Source organism: Tenrec ecaudatus, unplaced genomic scaffold (assembly GCF_050624435.1).
Source record: "Tenrec ecaudatus isolate mTenEca1 unplaced genomic scaffold, mTenEca1.hap1 Scaffold_413, whole genome shotgun sequence".
Classification (NCBI taxonomy): Eukaryota; Metazoa; Chordata; class Mammalia; order Afrosoricida; family Tenrecidae; genus Tenrec; species Tenrec ecaudatus.
Window position 1 is genome coordinate 17,493 of NW_027459290.1, and position 18,468 is coordinate 35,960.

General features: G+C 44.8%; 1 protein-coding gene across 2 annotated transcripts in view; it reads right to left on the reverse strand.

Annotated features, from left to right (window-relative positions):
- Window positions 1–213: 213 nt before the first annotated feature.
- Window positions 214–18,468, reverse strand: part of LOC142436562 (histone deacetylase 8-like) — a 158,786-nt gene continuing 140,531 nt past the window's right edge. Inside the window, exon 6 of one of the 2 annotated variants that reach the window (XM_075540132.1) lies at window positions 214–849. In XM_075540132.1, the coding sequence (XP_075396247.1) occupies window positions 776–849 (74 nt within the window). In that variant the 3' untranslated portion in view covers window positions 214–775. The remainder of the gene's footprint in view (window positions 850–18,468) is intronic. The other variant, XM_075540137.1, reaches the window with a different exon arrangement.

Sequence of the window (18,468 nt, forward strand, 5' to 3'; positions counted from 1 at the left end):
CTGAGGAATTTTATATAGGGTCACAGTGAGTCAGGATCAACTCAATGGTGTTGGTTTGGTTTATTAGACCCACTATCAGATCATATTTAATGTTTTTATTAACATGTATATTTGCCACAAATCCAATGTCTTTTATTTTTATCACTGCATTTCAATACAATTTGTGCCTTTGTGATTCTGTATTTCATTGGAGGTATTTGGAAATATTATTCTGGGGAGTGGGCAGGTGTTCCATAGCCTTTCCTAAATGCCAAAAGGATCCATGGGGTTGCAATGGTTAAGACCCTCTAATAGAGTTTATCAAAGAGCCCTGGAGGCACAATGGTTAAGTGCTCAGCTGCTATCCAAAAGGTTGAAGGTTTGAACCCACCAGTGGCTCTGTTCTTGGAAGAAAAACCAGGCAACTCATTCTTGTATAGATTACAGCATAGAAAAGACTAGAGCAGTGGTTCTCAAACTTCCTAATGCCACAACCCTTTCATACAGTTCCTCATGTTGTGGTGACCTCCACAACCATAAAAATATTCTCATTGCTACTTCATAACTGTAATTTTGTTACAGTCACCCTGTGCAAGGGTCCCACAGGTGGAGAACCATTGGTCTAGAGAGCTCTGCACTGATGCATTGAGTCACTATGAGTTGGACTGGACTAGAAGGTTCCTAAAAAAAACACCAACAATCCTTTTTTACCATGACCTTGTTAACTCAAAAAGATTAATAAGCAAATTCACAAATGAGGACATCCAGTTGCCCCTCCAAACTGGACAAGCATGAGTTAAATGGTGACCTTGACCCCACGGTGTCTTCCAGTTGGTGCCATGCTGCCTTTATTCCCTCTGCCTCTCAGTTCTGTGGAGAAGAAGGGGAAAGGGAGGGAAAGAAAAAGAAAGAAATGAAAAGATAATTTTCCCAGCTTCTTCACATCACTGAATTGAACTTTACTTTTAATAAAAGTATTATGAAATGGAAATGGTGCTTTCACTATTTTGCTTTTACGTGATATTCAGAGACATGGTGCTGGTAATTATTTGAGCCGGGGAGGTTAATGTGCGGACTTTCTGAATATGGTTGAGCCAGCATGCCCCCTTCCAGGCCTAGCATTTCCCTGGACTATGAGAAGTTATAGACAGTCTACCCTCTTCTTCCTCTGACTTCGCTGCAAACCATGGACACACTGGTTCTGACTTGACCTGGCTCCAGTACAGAAAAAAATATCCTCCTTGCATAATTGTAGTGCTTGCATTGGAAGGCACCCAGAGACAAATCTCTCATCTGGTGGCATAATGGGTTATGTGTTGGGCTATTAACTGCAAGGTCAGCAGTTGGAATTCACCAGTCGCTCCTTTGGAGAAAGATGAGGCTTTCTTCTCCCATAAAGAGTTATAGCCTTAGATGAGTATAAAAACTCAAAATGCATTGGCAGAGATTCCACAGAGAATAAGCCTCCATTAAATCCCCTGGGACCATTCACCAGGGATGGGATTAAACCCTGCTCACCGTCAGTACATCAGAAAGTGTATTGTTGCAGATATGATTAGGTTAAACATTAACATCTTATCATTTGTCTTTACTCTTAACACGTTTTCATTTGTTCTTTTTTTAATATTCTGCTTTCCTTTTTATTGAAAAAAGTAACTAATGTCACTAAACAAGTAGAGAATTTGTTAAATGAGAATCTAATCGGTTATGTAAACTTTCATTGTAAACATAACACAATTTTATTTTTACAAAGAGTTATAGCCTTGGAAACCCAGGAGGCCGGAGTATTTTCTCTCGATAGGATTGTTATGCACCCAATGGCAATGAGTGTTGTTGGATTTTGTTTCTTTATTGTTTTCTGTAGCTATGGTGGGGTATAGGGGTTATGTGTTGTGCTGCTAAACGCAATGTCTGAAATGGCAAATTTGAAATCCCCAGCCACTCCAAGGGAGAAAGATGAGGCTTTCTACTCCCCTAAAGAGTTCTAGTCTCAGAGCAGCCAGTCGACAAAGAGAACAACATGGCTGGCCCCACTATGAGACATGATGCCCCTCAGTGACCAAGGGTGATACAGGGGACAGCACTGGAGACACAGTGTGCGAATTGCACCTAACCTGATTCCACCACACCGAGGCAAAGTGTGGTGGAGTGCAGTGGAACAGCAAGGGAATGGAGTGGCAAGGTCCCCAGGGAATGCTGAAAGTGGAGTTTGGGGCCAGGTTGTGGTGCCTCAACAGACTGGATTGGAAAACACTCCTAAGGTCCAACAAATGATCCTTGAACTAACTATAAGCTCTTCTTTCTTGATGTGTTTTGTTTTGTTCTTTGTCAGTGGTTTGTTTTCGTTGTTTTGTTGTCTGGTTGTATACTGTTGCTCTGTTTTCCTCTGTCTTGTTTTCGTGCATGTTAGTGTCTCCACAGGTCTGTCTAAATAAGACAGGCTGGATGAACTATCTGGAGGAAAACAACAGGACCAACAGTTCCGGGGGCAATTGGGATAGGGGGAGGTGCGGGGTGGGGGGTAAGGAAGTGGTGTTAACAAACACAGGGACAAGGGAACAATATGGGACTCAAAATGGTAGTAAGGGGGAAGTGGCAGGCCTGGTAGGGAATGATCAAGGGTAAGATTACGTAAAGAAGAGGTATAGCTGTAACCCAGGTTGGGACGGAGCATGGTAGTGGGACAGGAGGAAAGTCAAGGGAGATGGAGGAGAGAGCTAGGAGTCAAAGTGCATTTATAGAGGTCTAGACAAAGACATGTACATACATATATATATATATATATATATATGTATATATATATATATATATATATATGTATGGGGAAATAGATCTCTGTGTCTATATTTATAGGTTTAATATTAAGGTGGTGGCAGGACCTTGGGCCTTAACTCAAGCACTCCCTCAATGCATGAATACTTTCTTTTATTAAATTGGCACTCTACAGTGCTCATCCTCCCGACACAACTGCTGAAGCCAAAGCTGGTGAACAAGTAAATGTGGTGAAGAAAGCTGATGGTGCCCGGCTTTCAAAAGAGATAGTGTCTGGGGTCTTAAAGACTTGAAGATAAACAAGCGGCCATCTAGCTCAGAAGCAACAAAGCCCACATGGAAGAGCACACCAACCTGTGTGATCACGAGGTCCCGAAGGGATCAGTTATCAGGCATCAAAAAACAAAAAAGTCACAGTATTGGCTGCACACCTCCATGATACGATTGGCGAAGACAAATGGGTGCATAAGCAAATGTGGCGAAGAAAGCTGATGGTGCCTGGCTATCAAAAGAGATAGTGTCTGGGGTCTTAAAGGCTTGAAGGTGAACAAGCGGCCATCTAGCTCAGAAGCAAAAAAGCCCACATGGAAGAAGCACACCAGCCTGTGCGATCACATGGTGCCAAAGGGACCAGGTATAAGGTATTATGCAAAAAATATATACATACCATATATATGGTATGTATATGGTATATATATGTATATATATATGTATATATGTGGATATATATATATATATATATATATATATATAAAATAGTGAATGAAGGGGGAAGTGCAGAGTGGAGACCCAAAGCCCATTTGCTGGCCACTGGAGATCCCCTCACAAAGGGGTTTAGGAGAGGAGATGGGTCAGTCAGGGTGCGATGTAGTACTGATGAAAAACACAGCTTTTCCCTAGATCCTGGATGCTTCCTCCCCACAACTACCATGATCCGTATTCTACCTTGCAGGACTGGATAGGGCAGAGGTTGTACACTGGTACGTATAGGAGCTGAAGGCATAGGGAATCCAGGGTGGATGATACCTTCAGGACCAGGAGTGTGAGGGGTGATACTGGGAGAGTAGAGGGTGAGTGGGTTGGAAACGGGGAACAGATTACAAGGATCCACATGTAACCTCCTCCCTGGGAGACAGATGGCAGAGAAGGGGGGGAGGGAGACTCCGGATAGGGCAAGATATGACAAAATAACAATCTGTAGATTATCAAGGGCTCATGATGGAGTGGGGAGCGGGGAGGGAGGTTAAAAAAAAAGAGCACCTGATGCAAAGGGCTTAAGTGGAGAGCAAATGCTTTGAGAGTGATTAGGGCAAAGAATGTACGGATATGCTTTATACAATTGATGTATGTATATGTATGGATTGTAATAAGAGTTGTATGAGCCCCTAATAAAATGTTTAAAAAAAAAAGAGTTCCAGTCTCAGAAACTCACAGGTGCAGTTCTACCCCAAACTGTAGAGTTGCCATGAGTCGGCATCAACTGGATGGCAGGAAGGACACATAACGATTCAGACCCGGGCTTAGTTTGGGTTCTCACTGAAGCAGACCCTGGCCAAAGACTTAAAGGCAATGAGCTTATTTAGGAAACTCTGAGCATGCAGGTAATGATGTGGGGTTGTGAGCCAGTGGAGGGAAGGCCACCGTTAACAAATAGATTGTGAATCCAATGACAAACCTGGGAACCTGCTTCTTAATCACTTAGGAAGTCTCCAGGGGTAGGGTGTAGCACACGCCTCTCAGAGTTTTGCCATCCAAGGAGTAAGGGGCCTGGTCAGGGCTGTTCCCAGGGGCATATGTTCCTCAGCACATTCAGCCAGCACCAGCAAAGGGACCTTCAGAGCTGGCCCTTGGTGACTGAGGCGAGTACACAGAATCAGGAATTTGGGAGTGAAGAGAAGGAGCACCGGGAGTGTCTGCTACAGATTGGAGACTGGAAAGTCAACTCGTTGCTCCTCAGGCGGACAGGCGCTCCCCTCTCTGGATCTCACTTTTAACATCGATACACAAAGGTCGATTCTGTGAGGGTCACAGACTTGGGACTCCCATAGCCAAATGAGGACCTGTGTGGACTCTGGTTGGCCTGCTTATTCACTGCCATCTAGAAGATTCCAACTCACCGTGACCCTGTAAGACCGAGCAGAACTGCCCCTGTGGGTTTCCGAGGTTGAAATTCTATATGGACTAGAAAGTCTCATCTCTGCACAACCCCCACCCTATCCCCCACCCCCCGCTCCCCAGTGTGACTGGTGGTTTCAAACTACTGACCTTCTAGTTAGCTGCCCAACACATAACCCACGGTGCCACCGGGGCTCTTTGGCCTAACTGGCTTCTATCCAATGTTATTGAATCGCCTTTGAAAAAATCAGGAGGTTTTTAAGAAAACAGGAATTTTGACTATCTCTAGAAAAATCGATCTGGCATCACTGGAACCTAAACTAGAGGATCCACAATTCCACGTGGCTCTGGGAATCTCAACATTTCTTCCTCCTGCTCAAAGTAAAATGGTTTAAGGGGACCTTTCACAGCTGGTGGGCTGGTCTCCTTTCTAGAAGTTGCCTCTGTAAAGTAAATGCATCTTTCTTCCCTTTTACCTAGTTGGGGGTGGTGAGGGTAGCGGGAGCCATTGGGTTAAGAAAAAACAGTCGAGGTAGCTTCATTTGCCCTGCCAGGGCTTTAGAGTCCAAGCCTTTTTTGCTCCACCTGACTGGCCTGCTGTTTCCAGGGCAGCCCCACCATCTGTTCCCAGATGCAGGGAGGGAGCCCACTTTCCTTCATCACACCTGCCCCAAACTCAGGCCCAGAACTACTTTCTAAACACAGAACAACTTTTGTCTGTGGCCAAATGTGGGACCCCAAATTTCTTCCCTCTTTCCCAATACTCCTTCAGTGACTTGATGACCTGGGCCAGGCTGAGATGAATTAGCTTGCTCCTCACAGCTGGCTGCTGGGTTCCAGTCAACTCCCAGAGGCCACTGGCTGTGCCCATCAGTAGAAGTGGGAGTTGAGAACCCTCAGCTCTTGGCTGAGCAGCTCTGTCAGTCTGTAGCTGTTGACTGTAGCTGCTTCTGACAGCCAGTCTAGCTGGTGCTTTAAGTCATTTCAGTCGCTCCACCTCAGCTGTGATTAGTCTAGTCTCTGTAGCCTCAGAGGGAGGGGAAAACAAAACACCTCAATTACTTTGAATCAGAGTGGGTTATCCTCTTTTAAAAGGCAGAAAGTCTGAATTGGAGGATATTTTGGGGGGTCTCTTTTATGCATTTCACATTTACAAAATAAGAACTAACAGTATTTGTTCCAGTAAGTGGATCAGAACCAACTAAGGGCCCACTCCTCCCACCAGGCCACGTCTCACTAAGAATAGAGGTCCATCACTTGTCTGGCATTTTGTGGTACTGTGGTGACTTTTGTTTTGTGTGATACTGGGAGCTATGTGATTGGCATTTCATATACCAGCAGGGTCACCCAAAGAGCTTCCAGACAAAGAACAGACAATGAAGAAGGAATTGGCTGCACGCATGGGAAGAATGAGCCATTGAAAACCCTATGGATAGCAGCAACACTGTCAGTTACTAGACCCCCCATGAACAACAGAAGAACATTGTCAGAACGTGTGCCAGAAGATGAGCTCTTCAACTTGGAAAGTACTCAAAATACGGCTGAGGAAGAGGAAGAGCTGACTTTTCATAGGCAAGTCTACCATAATGATGCAAATCGAGTATAGCCATCAGGACCTTCATTTGCTGATGGGGCACAGCTCAAAATGAGGAGAAACAGTTCAAATCGTCATTAATAATTGAAACTTGGGATGTATGAAATATGAATCTAGGGACATTGGAAGTCATTAAAAATGAAATGGAATACATAAAGATTGATATTGTAAGCATTAGTTAGCTGAAATGGACTGATATTGACCATTTTGAAACAGAAAATCTTATGGTTTACTCTGCTGGAAATGACACAATCAAGAGAAACAACATTGCATTCATCATCAAAAGGACATTTTAAGATCTATTTTAATGTACAATGCTATCTTTGATAGGATGCTATGTAGCCCCCTTCAAAGAGAACCAATCAATACAACTATTGTTCAAATTTATGCACCAACCACCCAAAGCTGGTGACACAGAAATTGAATAATTCTACCACCATATTCAGTCCCAAATTTGTCAGACTTGCTATCAAAATGCTATTGGAATGCAAAAGTTGAAAACAAAGAGGAAGGATCAGTAGTTGAAAAATATGGTCTTGGTGATACAAACCAAGCTGGAGATCGCATGACAGAGTTTGCAAGACCAATAAATTGCTGATAGCACATACTATATTTTCCAACTTCTGTTCTTTCCTCTTTGGTTCCTACATTTGCACTCCAATCACCAATAATTACCAATTTATCTTGATTGTATGTTAGAATTTTGCATGATTAATGATTTCTTCAAACATATGATCAACAACAAAAAAAGTGACCATAAATGTGGACTTCTCCAGATGGAATACACAGAAATCAAATTGACTACACCTGTGGGAAGAGACAATAAAAGAAGCTCAATATCAGCAACTGAAACCAGTCCAGGGGCTGATTGTGGAACAGATCAGCAATTGTTCATATGTGAGCTCAAGTTGAAGTTCAAGAAAATGCAAACAAGTACACGAGAGTCAATATACAACCTTCATAATAACCCACCAAATTTTGAGAACATCTCTGAATAAAGCACAGTGTCATTTTTAAAAAAAGGAAATAAAGAAAAGATACAAGTGCTTATCAGAAGAGACTCTGAAACTTACTCTTAATCAGAGAGTAGCTAAGGCAAATGGAAGAAATGATGAAGTAAAGAGCTAAAAAGAAAATTTCAAAGGACAACTCGAGAATACAAAGTAAAATATTATCACAAAATGTGCAAAGGCCTAGAGTTAGAAAACCAAAACAGAATATATTCAGCATATCTTAAACTGAAAGAACTGAAGAAAAATGTCAAGTATCGAGGTGCAATATTAAAAAATTCTATGGGCAAAATATTGAATAATGAAGGAAACATCTGAGGAAGATGGAAACAATATGGAGTCACTGTATCAAAAAGAATAGACCAACATTCAACCATTTCAGGAGGTAACATATGAGCAAGAACCAATGGTCAGGAAAGAAGAAATCCAAGATGCATGGAAAGCACTAGCCCAAAACAAGATGCCAGGAATTGCTGGGATATCTATTGAAATGTTTCCACAGGCCGATAAAGCACTGGCAGCACTCACTCATCTATGTCAGAAATTTGGAATACAGCTACTTGGCTAACGGACTGGAAGAGATCCATATGTGTATACATACCAAAGAAGGGAGACCAAAGGAATGGTCAAATTATGTAACCCTATCATTGGCATCACATGTGAGTCAAATTGTACTGAAGCTAATACAACAACAGTTGCATTGATTCATTGACAGAAAGTTACCATATTCAGCATTCAAGAGCCATCGTGGCACAGTGGTTACAGGTTGGATTGCAAACCCCAAGGTCAGAAGTTCAAAACCACCAGTCACTCCGTGGGAGAAAGGCAAGGTTTTCTACTCCCATAATGAGGTACAGTCTCAGAAACTCACAGAGGCAGTTAGTTCTACCCTATACTATAGGGTCAGGATGAGTTGTCATCAACTACAAGGCAGTGAGTTTGGTTTCCCAGAGATTTAAGCCAGATTCAGAAGAGGATGTGGAACAAAGGATATCAGATATCAGATGGATCTTGCCTGAAAGCAGTGAATACCCAAAAGATGTTTACTTAAGTTTTATTAACACCCAAGGTATCTGACTGTGTGGATCATAACAAAACATGGATAGTTTTGAGAAGGGAATTCCAGAACACTTTGTCTTGCTCATGTGAACCTTGTACATGGATTAAGAAGCAGTAGCACAAATAGAACAAGGGTAGATTGCATGGTTTAAGAATCAAGAAAGATGTGCATCCTGGTTGCACCCACTTATTATACTTTTTCAATCTGTATGGTGAGCAAATAATCAGAGAAGCCAAATTATATGAAGAAGAGCACAGAATCAGATTTGGAGGAAATATTATTAACAACCTGCTATATGCAGACGACACAGTTTGGCTTGCTGACAAGGATGGGGGACTTGAAGCACTTGCTGGTGAAGATCAAGGATTGCAACCTTCAATGTGGGATACAACTCAACACAAAGAAAACCAAAGTCCTCACAACTGAACCAATAGGTAACATGATGATAAATCGAGAAAAACTTGAAGTTGTCAAGGATTTTGTCTTGTCTGGATCCACAAGCAATGCTCCTGGAAGCAGCAGTCAAGAGATGAAAAGATACATTGCACTGGGTAGATCTGCTGCATAAGAGCTCTTTAGAATGTTGAAAAGTTAGGATGTTACTTTAAGCAGGAAGTGCACCTGATCCAAACCATGGTATTTTCATTGGCCTCATCTGCATGTGAAAAGCTTGCCATTGAGTGAAGAAGACCCAGGTAAACTGTATGAATTTGAACCATGGTACTGGCAAAGAATATTGACAGTACCATGGACTGCCAAAAGAACAAACAAAATCTGTCTTGGAAGTACGGCCAGAATTCCCATTAGAAGTAAGGATGGTGAGACTTTGGACATGTTGTCAGTGGAGACCAGTCCCTGGAGAGGCATCATGCTTAGAAAAATGGAAGGGCTGTGAAAAAAGGGTGAAGGCCCTTGAAGAGCTGGATTGACACAGTGACTACAACAAGAGGACTGAGCATAGGAACACTTGGGTGGATGGAGGAGGAGCTGTTATTGTTACATTCTGCTGTGAATAGGTTTGCCATGGACCAGAACCAACTGGATGGCAAACTAACAACAACAACAACAACAACAGGAAGAGACATTAAAAAGCCAAACTCACTGCCATTGAGTTGACCTTGATTCAGAGCAACCCGTGAGTTTCCCGAGAGTGTAACTTTTCACAGGAGGGGAAAGCCTGTTTAACCTACTACTTAGCAGCCCAGCCCATCACCAGGGCTCCACAAGGATAGCGAGAAGCACTGTTAGGGCTGGATAGGGCAGAGGCTGTATACTGGTACATATGAGGGCTGGAGGTACAGGGAATCCAGGGTGGACGATACCTTCAGGACCAAGGGTGTGAGGGGCGATGCTGGGAGAGTGGAGGGTGAGTGGGTTGGAAAAGGGGAACTGATTACAAGGATCCACATGTGACCTCTTCCATGGGAGAGGGACAGCAGAGAACCGGGGAAGGGAGACTCCGGATAGGGCAAGATATGACAAAATAACGATGTATAAATTACCAAGGGCACATGAGGGAGGGGGGAAGGGGTGGGAGGGGGAAAAGAAGAGGACCTGATGCAAAGGGCTTAAGTGGAGAGCAAATGCTTTGAGAATGATTGGGGTAGGGAATGTATGGATGTGCTTTATACAATTGAAGTGTGAATATGGGTGGATTGTGATAAGAGTTGTATGAGTCCCTATTAAAATGTAAGAAAAGAAAAGAGGAGAAAAAAAATGATTAGGGCAAAGACTGTACAGATGTGCTTTATACAATTGATGTATGTATATGTATGAACTGTGATAAGAGTTGTATGAGCCCCTAATAAATTGTTTAAAAAAATGATCCTCAATTCTATCTGAATCCTTGCCAGGGCTGCAAGTTGCCTTAATAAACACGAGCAAAAAAAGTACCTCTGGCAGCAGACCGCTCAGGTTCAAATCCAGGCTCTCTAACTTATTGACTATGTGACCTTGGACCTCTCTGTGCTTCCAAAGACTCACTTTCCAAAAGGGAAGTCATAAGCCAACTTTTCTTATTCCTCACTGGGTTGCTTTGAAGATGAAATGAGACATCTGTCTAAAAATGCTTCTGACCATCCCTTGGTTCTCAGAGCTCCACAAATGCTATGGATTATTGTTTTAAGATTATGAATGCTTTTTTTCCAAGGGTAGTGCAAAGATTAACATCAGTGCTACTTCTCTCTGACAAAATATAAATCCAAATTTCTAAATAGCAGGGTCTGAACGGATGCGCTGTTAACAGCATCTTGCTTTTCTCCCATCACTTGTCACAGAAAATCTGATAAGAAATGCTGGGCTAGGGCCTGCAGCCAAGCCCCTCACTGGCAGAGTGCAGGACCTCAGGTTGTTGGCAGGCCAAGGGGCATCACAATGGCAAGAGGAGACTCCACAAAGGGCCCCTGATTCCTCCCCCACGCCCCCCTTCCCCACGTTCAGGGTGAAACGTCAAAATACAATTTTTTTTGTCACCTGGTGAAATAATGAGCCCCCATTCCTGTTGCCTTGGTATCATCAGAGCGCAACAGCCACGTGGGGTAATCGCTGTCTCCGTGTTAATGCTGCTCAGTTCAAACATTTTCACAGGCCCTGGCGAAATGAAACCCGTGCTTTCTACCTAGGTGGAGTTTGAGGCGATTCAGCCCATTTGCTTCTGCTGAAGAGGCTACCTCAGAAAAACAGGAAATAAAAACATAGAGGGTGCCATTGACATTAGGTTTCTCGTTTTCTTCCTTTCTTCCCTACCTTCCTTTCTTCTTCTTGCCCTTCTCTTTCTCTTTTCTTCCTTCCCCCCCTTTGCTCACGTCTTCCTGCCTGCCTTCACCTTCCATCTTCCCTCCCACACTCCTCCATTTCTTCTTCGCTCTTCTCTCCCCACCCCCACCTTTCTCCTTTCCTTCCCTGCCTTTTCCCCTCAGCCTCCCAGGCTCCCTCCTTCACTCTCTCCCTTTCCTCCTTCCTTTCCCCACCTTGTTTTCATCCAGTGATTTGTACTCCTTTCTTCCTCTCATCCCACCCCTCCCCATTGCTGGAGAAACATCAGTTCCTTGTGGCGCTGGTTTTTTGGCGCCAGACACTGTTCTTTGGGTGCTCACAAGTCTGCGTCCTGTGTGCAAACATAAGACAGACATATGATCAGGGTTGGACAGAAGATGGGATTTGACAGGTGTTCTGCACCCGAAATCTCCAGGAGGCAAAGGTAAAGTCAGGCTCCTGCCTTTAAGGTTATATCTCCCATTGTAACTGCATCCCACAGAGGCTCCTGCCTCCTGGCCACCTGAGGCCTGCTGCCTGCCTTCCTCTAGCTCCTGGGGAATTGGGGCAGCAGTGGCAAGAACAACAAAAATCCCCAGGAGTTGACAAGAAGGGAGGCTGCCTTGCTCAAGAGACGGCCCCCTCACCCACCTGCATGTTGTTGAGATGCAGGTTCTCATCCCTGTGGCTGGGCAAGAAACGCCCCCTCGGCCAAACGCAGTGGTTTCAAACAAGGACCATCATCGTGTGGTTGCTGGGAGGCCACTGGGTCGTGCTTGGAGTCTCCCATGAGTTGGCAGTCACATGGGAGCTGGGGCAGGGGCCTCTGGTGACTCCAGTGCCTACACGTGCACTCAGAGGGCTGTCAGCTGAAGCTGGCCGTTAGCTGGGTGCTTAACTGGGTTGTTGTTTGGAGTGTCTCCACGTGGCCTTTCCAGGTGGCTCAGGCTTCTTTCAGCATAGTGTCTGGGTGCTGAGAAGTGTCCTGAGAGGTAGCACGTGGAGGCTGGACATTCTGAGGGTGAGCACTCAAGAAGAAGACTTTGAAGGGATTTTTCAGAAGCTGTGAAGCACTTTGGGGGAGGGAAGGGGGTTGCCCAAACTAGATGTCACAGTGTCATCTTCTCCATAATCTATTGGTCACAGAGGTCATGAAACATCCCAATTTAAGGGGAAAGGGCATAGACTCTACCTTCCTATAGGTAGCCTGTCAAGGAATTTGGGGGTCACATACGAAGGCTGGGAGACCCTGAGTGGCACAAATGGTTAAGGACTCAACGTATCAAGTGGTGGGCAGTTGCACCCCTCAGAAGAAATAACTAATGGCCTGCTTCTAGAAGCCCACAGGCTTGAGAATCCTGTGATGTGTAGTTTCTCCCTGGCACCCACGGGGTCCTCGGGAGCCAGAACCAACATAACAGCAACGGGTTGGGTTTTTGTTGGTTTTGTTTGGGCTAATATTAAAACGACTAGTATGAAATTATATATGTATTGTGTTTAACTCTCAGGACTCTGATTATGCTGAAGTTGAACAAAACTGTCTGCCTCTTCTATGAACGCCAGCCGATGGAGGCAAAGGGTGAGGGTCTAGAGGAAGAATGAATGTCACATTCCCATCCTTATGTTTCAGTTGTCCTTAAAGGGCACAGGGGACAAACCAGATGTCTTTGATATGATTTTAGCCTAATGATGTGCTAGTATGATGATGAGCAGCCTGAAAAGTGGTTTTAACTAATGTGATCCAATATTTGAAAAGTTGACGATTTCACATCGAATTTTATATTCTCAGCATCTCAGTTACAAACAGAAAATCAGGCCTTAAAATCCTTGCATTTACCCAAGGCAACAACCGTCTGGAGCTAGAATTTGAATGTCCCCCGTGGATGAGCTGCCACGTGCCTGTTAACCACAGTCCCTTTCCATCCCTATTGCCCCCAACACAGAGGTTGGCTACAAGTATCCTTTATCTATATGGCTAAATAGGTTAGTTGGTTTGGATTGGGTTGCTATTTTTTCCTGTTTTGTTTTTGTTTACTTTTGATTTTTTGGGGGGCTAGGAAATGGTGTGTATTTTGGTACCATGTCTTCCAAAGTGAGAAAATAAAACCCAGTAAGCCTAGAAGGTCAAACAGTTTAGATTAATGATGAAAGGTGGAGCCTTGTTGGTGAAGTAGATTATGAGTTGGACTTCTAACTGCAAGATCAGAAGTTCGAAACTCCCCTCCCCACCCCCACTCCCCAAGAGAAAGATGAGATTTTCTACTCCTGTAAAGATTTACAGCCTTGGAAACCCACAGGGGCAGTTCTATACTCTGTCCAAAGGGTTGCTATATGTCAGAATTGATTCCAGGGTAGTGAGGTTTTTTTGATTGATATAAATAATTTTTGGTGAGTATTGAAAAAAACAGTCAATATTATTTTAATACACATCAAAGAAGGTCCACATTAATTGTTCACACAACCTTGCCACCTTCTTTCTTTATTCCCTTGCCTCTCACTCTCCTTTCTTCCTCCCTATGGTCTTTTATCTCATTCTTTTTCTTTCAAGGTTTAGCCTAGGAGTGGGAAAGTCTGAGTAATTCTTAACCAAAAGACTAAATTGGTTTTATTGTTGGTGTTATTACTTGGGTTAAATTTTTTTCTTTTCTCTTCTTCTATTGGTTTGTGTCATGTAACCCAGAAAATGGGGAAACATTTGGAACATTTAAACACTAACCTTTCTCAGTAGACTACAATCATTAAAAGCAACAGAGATAAATACTCCTATAATAACAATAACATACAAGGATACCTAGAGAGATAAATAGATAGATAGAAAAACCACAAAATCTGAGCAGTTGTGGGAAGGAGAATGGGACTAGCCCCATGAATAAATATAGGTTTGCCAGAGAATAGTTCTATATACATATTAGCATATACTACAAATATGTCCATGAATATAATAGTACATCCAGGAGGCATAGTTATGAAAATGTCTTAGCTATAACAAAACCCCTTGAGGGAGTGTGTCCTAAATATGGGGGATCAGGAACATAGCTCTGAGAGACCTCAAAATCAATTCGTACAAACTAGCTCACAAAGACAATGTTCTGTATCCATCAGGGAAGTGACTGGGGTCTTCAAAAGCTAGTGAGTAGCAAACTAAAAGTCGGTTCTTGGTGTATGTGTGTGTGTGTGTGTGTGTGAAAAAAGACACCAAGTAAGACACCCTCCAGAGATTCTACCAGGGTGTGTGTGTGTGTGTGTGTGTGTGTTTGTATAAAAAGACACGAAGTCAGAAGCCCTCTAGAGATTCTTCAAGGGTGTGTGTATGTGTGTGTGTTTGTGTAAAAAGGACACAAAGTTCGAAGCCCTCCATAGATTCTTCAAGGTGTATGTGTGTGTGTGTGTGTGCATGTAAAATCACACGAAGTCAGAAGCCCACTATTGATTCTGCAAGGGTGTGTGTGTGTATGTGTGTGTTGTGTTTGTAATAATTACACCAAGTTAGAAGCACTCCAGAGATTCTGCAAGAGAGTGTGTGTGTGTATGTTTGTGTGTGTGAAAACGATACAAAGTCATAAACCGTCTGGAGATTCTGCAAGGGTGTGTGTGTGTGTGTGTGTGTGTGTGTGTGTGTGTGTCAAAAAGACAAGAAGTCAGAAGCCCTCTAGAGATTCTGCAAGGGTGAGTGTATTGTGTTAAAAGGACACGAAGTCAGAAGCCCTCTAGGTTTTCTGGAAAGGTATGAGTGTGAGAGTGAGGGAGTGTGTGTGTGTAATAAGGACATGAAGTCAGAAGCCCTCCAGAGATTCTTCAAGGGTGTGTGTATGTGTAAAAAGGACACAAAGTTCGAAGCCCTTCAGAGATTCTGCAAGGGTGTATGTGTGTGGGTGTGAGTGTGTGCGTGTAAAAATCAAACGTAATCAGAAACCCACTATTGATTCTGCAAGGGTGTGTGTGTGTGTGTGTGTGTGCGTTGTGTTTGTAATAATTACACCAAGTTAGAAGCCCTCCAGGGATTCTGCAAGAGAGAGTGTGTGTATGTGTGTGTGTGTGTGTGAAAATGACACGAAGTCATAAACCGTCTGGAGATTCTGCAAGGTTGTGTGTGTGTGTGTATCTGTGTATGTGTGTCAAAAGGATACGAAGTCAGAAGCCCTCTAGAGATTCTGCAAGGGTGAGTGTATTGTGTTAAAAGGACATGAAGTCAGCAGCCCTCTAGGTTTTCTGGAAAGGTATGAGTGTGAGAGTGAGGGAGTGTGTGTGTGTAATAAGGACACGAAATAAGAAGCCCTCCAGAGATTCTACAAGTATGTGTGTGTGTGTGTGTGTTTAAAAAGGACACGAAGTCAGAAGTACTGCATAGATTTTGCAAGAAAGTGGCTTTAGGTTGTGTGTGTGTGTGTGTGTAAAAAGGACATGAATTCAGAATCCTTATAGAGATTCTACAAGGGTGTATGTGTGCGTGTGTGTGTGTGTGTAAAAAGAACACCAAGTCAGAAGCACTCTAGAGATCCTGCAAGCGTGTGTGTGTGTGTGTGTGTAAAGAGGACACGAAGTCAGAAGCACTCCAGAGATTGTGCAAAGGTGCTTGTGTGTGTGTGTATGCCTGTGTAAAAAGATATGAAGTCAGAAGGCTTCCAAAGATTCTTCAAGGGTGTGAGTGTGTGTGCGTGTGTGTGTAAAAATGAAAAGAATTCAGAAACCCTCTAGAGATTCTGCAAGGGTGTGTGTGTGTGTGTGTGTGTGTGTATAAAAAGGACATGAAGTCAGAAGCCCTCCATGGATACTAAAAGGTTGTGTGTGTGTGTGGTTTTGTTTGTTTAAAAAGGACAGGAATTCAGAAACTCTCTAGAGTTTCTGCAAGGGTGTGTGTGTGTGTGTGTGTGTGTATCTGTGTAAAAAGGACCCGAAATCAGAAGCCCTCTGGAGATTCTGCAACGGTGTGTGTGTGTGTGTGTGTGTGTGTTTAAAAAGGACAAAAATCAGAAGCCATCCAGAAATTCTGCAAGGATGCATCTATGTGTGTGTGTGTGTGTGTGTGTGTGTGTGTGTGTGTGTGCGTAAAAAGGACACGAAGTCAGAAGCCCTCCAGAGATTCTGCAAGAGTGTGTGTGTGTAACAAGGACATGACGTCAGAAGCCCTCAAGAGATTCTGCAAAGGTTTGTCTGTGTGTGTGTGTGTGTGTGTGTGTGTGTGTGTGTGTGTGTGTAAAAAGGACCCGAAATCAGAAGCCCTGTTTGTGAGCCCTGGCTCTGTTCCTTAGTGGTCCTTATCTCTCAAATTTGGACTCCCAGATACCTGAGGGTGTCATGGTTCTGTGTTGGGGTTCTAACGGCAAGGACAGCAGCTAGGCCCCACCAGGCACTCCAAAGGAGAAAGATGACACTTTCTGGTCCCCTAGATAGTTCGTATCGGAAACCCACAGGGGCGGTTTTGTTGTGTTCTGTGGGGTCACTGTGAGTCAGAATCGACTCAGTGACAGTGAATGTGGTTGAGTGTTTGAACACCTTCCTTTCATCCTCTGTGCAGGCAGCTCTGTTTTAGAGGAGTTAGGCCAGTCCCATGTATTAGACTCTCCTTCAGAGCAACTGGGCAGGTGTGTGTCTGCGTGTTTCTAAGGTCATCTTGTTTTTCTCATTCAAGGAATGTGGAGAGCAGCGGTCTTCAAATCGGTTTAAAGAGAGAAAGGGGATAAAAAAGAGAACAAAGAAAAAGAGGGTGAAAAAGGATTGGAGGGGAGGGGCTCTGAGGAGAAGAGGGTGTTGCTCAGGCTTCTAAGGCTGTCAATCAGCCTGGTAGCCAGCTGTGAGCTTACCTGGTGTACCTTCAAGATCCCAGAATCCCTAGTTGACAGTGGAATTTGCATTGCGAACTGGCTCATTGAGCCGAGCCGGAGGCCTCTGTCTGCAGCAGAGACCAAGCCCTGTGCGGCACCTCCTGCTCCCATCTGCAAGCAGTGGGGTCCAGATGCGGGTCCTGCGGTCTGCTTCCTGTTGTAAAAGGCAGGGTTGGGACAAGTAGCCTTCTACTGAGTCTCTCCCCCATCTACCCAGTCGACCCCCTTACCTGGGGTAGCAGGTTCCAGGCTTGCTGTGGCCAGCTAATAGCAATTAGTAGGCATAGCGCTAATGAAGAGAGGGGACAGCTGGGCAGAGGGCCTAAACCTGCTGAGCGCCATGGTCCCTGAGACACGAGAGCTGTTGGCTCCCAGCTCCTTGTCCCTGACTGTTACCTGCCTCCCTCTCTCGAGTTCACTCTTGAATTTCAGTCTCCTTCCAATCTCACCCAGCCTTGCTGCCTGACTGGAGAGGGAGACTGGAGGCTGTTAGAATGGCGCTGCTCAGGCTCTTTGGGCTAAAGAGTCTGACGTGGGCCAGCAACTCCATGAAGTTCCCTCCCTCAGGCAGTTTTCTGCCCCTCCATCCCACTTAGTCTCCCTGCAGGCCTGGCCCTGGGCCCTGACCTTCCACTTGCTTCCTCATCCAACATGTGGTGGGCTAGCTCTTGCCAAGTACACACATGGGTGCAGACATGAGAGATCCCACTCTCTCCTGGAAACCAGGTCTGTAAACAAGGGCACAGCTGAGGCCTGTTCTTACCCAAATCATGTGCATCCTTCTCTCTGCCCTCTGCCCTGGGGTAGGGACAAGAGCTCTGGGAATACCGGCCACCCCATCGCTATGGGGCATGTCCCGATGGTGCTGGTGTACAGAGCACTGGGCAAGCAGGGCTCCCTACAGGACCTTGCGCCATGTGGGGCTACAGAAGGGGAGAAAGGCAGAAGAGTGCTGTCAGGAGCCAGCTGCACTCTGGCAACGTGGGGTCCTCTGGGCTGGGCCGCTGAGGTGGGGTGCTAAGTCTGTGCTCCCCTCTCCCTCTCCCTCTCCCTCTCCCCAGGTGTGTGGTTGTGCTCTTCAACCCCCAGAAACACAAGCAGCACCACATCCTCAACAGCTCCAGGTAAATGGGCTCAGGGGCTTTGGGGAGTGCCACCTTTCCCCAGGGACGGCCAGAGGGGTGCCACCTGCTTCTCTGTGGCATTGGGCCCTGTTGGGCCCCAGGCATGGGAGGGAAGCAGCACAGGGACAGCGGGTTTGCTGCCCTTGTTTTGAGAGGGGACTGTGAGAGGCCAGACCTGGGCCAGGCTGCCAGTGCCCCTCTTGAGCCTGCCCGATTCCTTTCAGGAAAACCATCACTG